General features: G+C 39.2%; 1 protein-coding gene across 1 annotated transcript in view; it reads right to left on the reverse strand.

Annotated features, from left to right (window-relative positions):
- LOC101850665 (regucalcin) overlaps nucleotides 1–1,582 on the reverse strand; it is a 15,178-nt gene that overhangs the window by 7,652 nt on the left and 5,944 nt on the right. Inside the window, exon 4 of the mRNA XM_013086081.2 lies at nucleotides 128–194. Coding sequence (XP_012941535.1) covers nucleotides 128–194 — 67 coding nt within the window. The remainder of the gene's footprint in view (nucleotides 1–127; nucleotides 195–1,582) is intronic.

Below are 1,582 nucleotides of genomic sequence, written 5' to 3' on the forward strand. Positions count from 1 at the left end.
GGAAGAAGAAGAAGAAGAAGAAGAAGAAGAAGAAGAAGAAGAAGAAGAAGAAGAAGAAGAAGAAGAAGAAGAAGAAGAAGAAGAAGAAGAAGAAGAAGATGATGATTATGATGATGATGGTGAATACCTAACAATTCCTCCAACTGGCTTCCATTTCTCTGGCTCGTGTAAGCCGCCTCCAGGTACGAATGTTCCTGTGATCGAAGATAGGTGACAAGGGTCAGGGGTAATTAAGCCATATGTCATGTCGTTAAACAGTTTTTACTGTTCGCTTGAATGCACACCGTTTTGTTGGTAATGTACGATTCATATCCAGTAAGTGCGACTCCTTTTAACGTGTTGTGTGTGAACTCCTATCTTACATTTGGAATCCTATTGATAAAAGAATTATGTATTTCAATGAATTTAATCGAACTCAATCTGCGCTAGTAGTGTTTGCCATTCTTTTTTTTGGTTCCTAGCCAGATTTCTAAGTCAATGGGGTTCCCATTTTCTCTACGGTCTACCCATGCCTCTCTTGCCTCCATCCTTTCTGTTTGTTTCCAAATTTTTCTAGAGCGGTTTCTGGTCTTTAATATGCCCAAAGTAGTTCAGTTTCCGTATTTATAAGACTTCAATCACACACAGGTACTTAGTATGATATAACTCACCAAACAGCTGTGGTTCTAACGTAATCGAGGCTTGTGAACCTGTCCAGAATCATACTTAACCTCACCTATAACAACTAAATTGTTTAGTGAACTAAGGAGATGCGCATTATAACTGCTTTCACCTCCTCTGTGATAAGGCCTCCCCAGTCATCGGAGAAGGTGGAGGGGGTGGGGTGGGGTGGGGCTCATGCAACTTTCCAATCAACAGCACACAGTGACATCCGCATTGTAGAAAAATATGATGTTATCTATTTAAGGGGAGGAGGGGGGGGAGAGGGGCGGTCACTTTGCACAGACAATTAAGATAATATAATACAATAAGATACTTATCTTTATTGTCCAGATTCTAGCACATTGGTTTTGGTGTTTCACCACATACACACACACACACACACACACACACACACACACACACACGCACGCACACACACATACACACACAAACATGTACACGCATACGCACGCACATTTGCACACCCATATACACCCACACTCTTCTCTCAAACATTCTTTTTTCCACTCACATCTGTGCTCATAACCATGATAATACAATAGTATGCTTGCACTCACAAACAGGCTCACAGTCACATGTAAAATAAAAACGAACATTATTAACATTGATAGTGTTAAGGTAGATACATACTCAGTATTCTGATTGTAACTCTATGGTATTCTGATGCATGTTTTAAAACTGGAATACTTATAACAAGACGATTAAGATGTTAGAAATTTAATAGATGATGATAAGAGTGACCCTCTCGTGTTTTTTTGTTTGTTTTTGTTATCGTAAGTGTGTTTTACGGCACTTGCAAAACAAAAAGGTCATATTATAAGTGCCGGAGATTAGAGGTGTTACAAGAGACTAATAAACACAAAATAGAAGGAGATGAGACAAGGACGATAGATATTTGATGGGAAAGAAGAAGCAAACC

The sequence above is a fragment of the Aplysia californica genome, unplaced genomic scaffold, assembly GCF_000002075.1.
Source record: "Aplysia californica isolate F4 #8 unplaced genomic scaffold, AplCal3.0 scaffold00433, whole genome shotgun sequence".
Lineage (NCBI taxonomy): Eukaryota > Metazoa > Mollusca > Gastropoda > Aplysiida > Aplysiidae > Aplysia > Aplysia californica.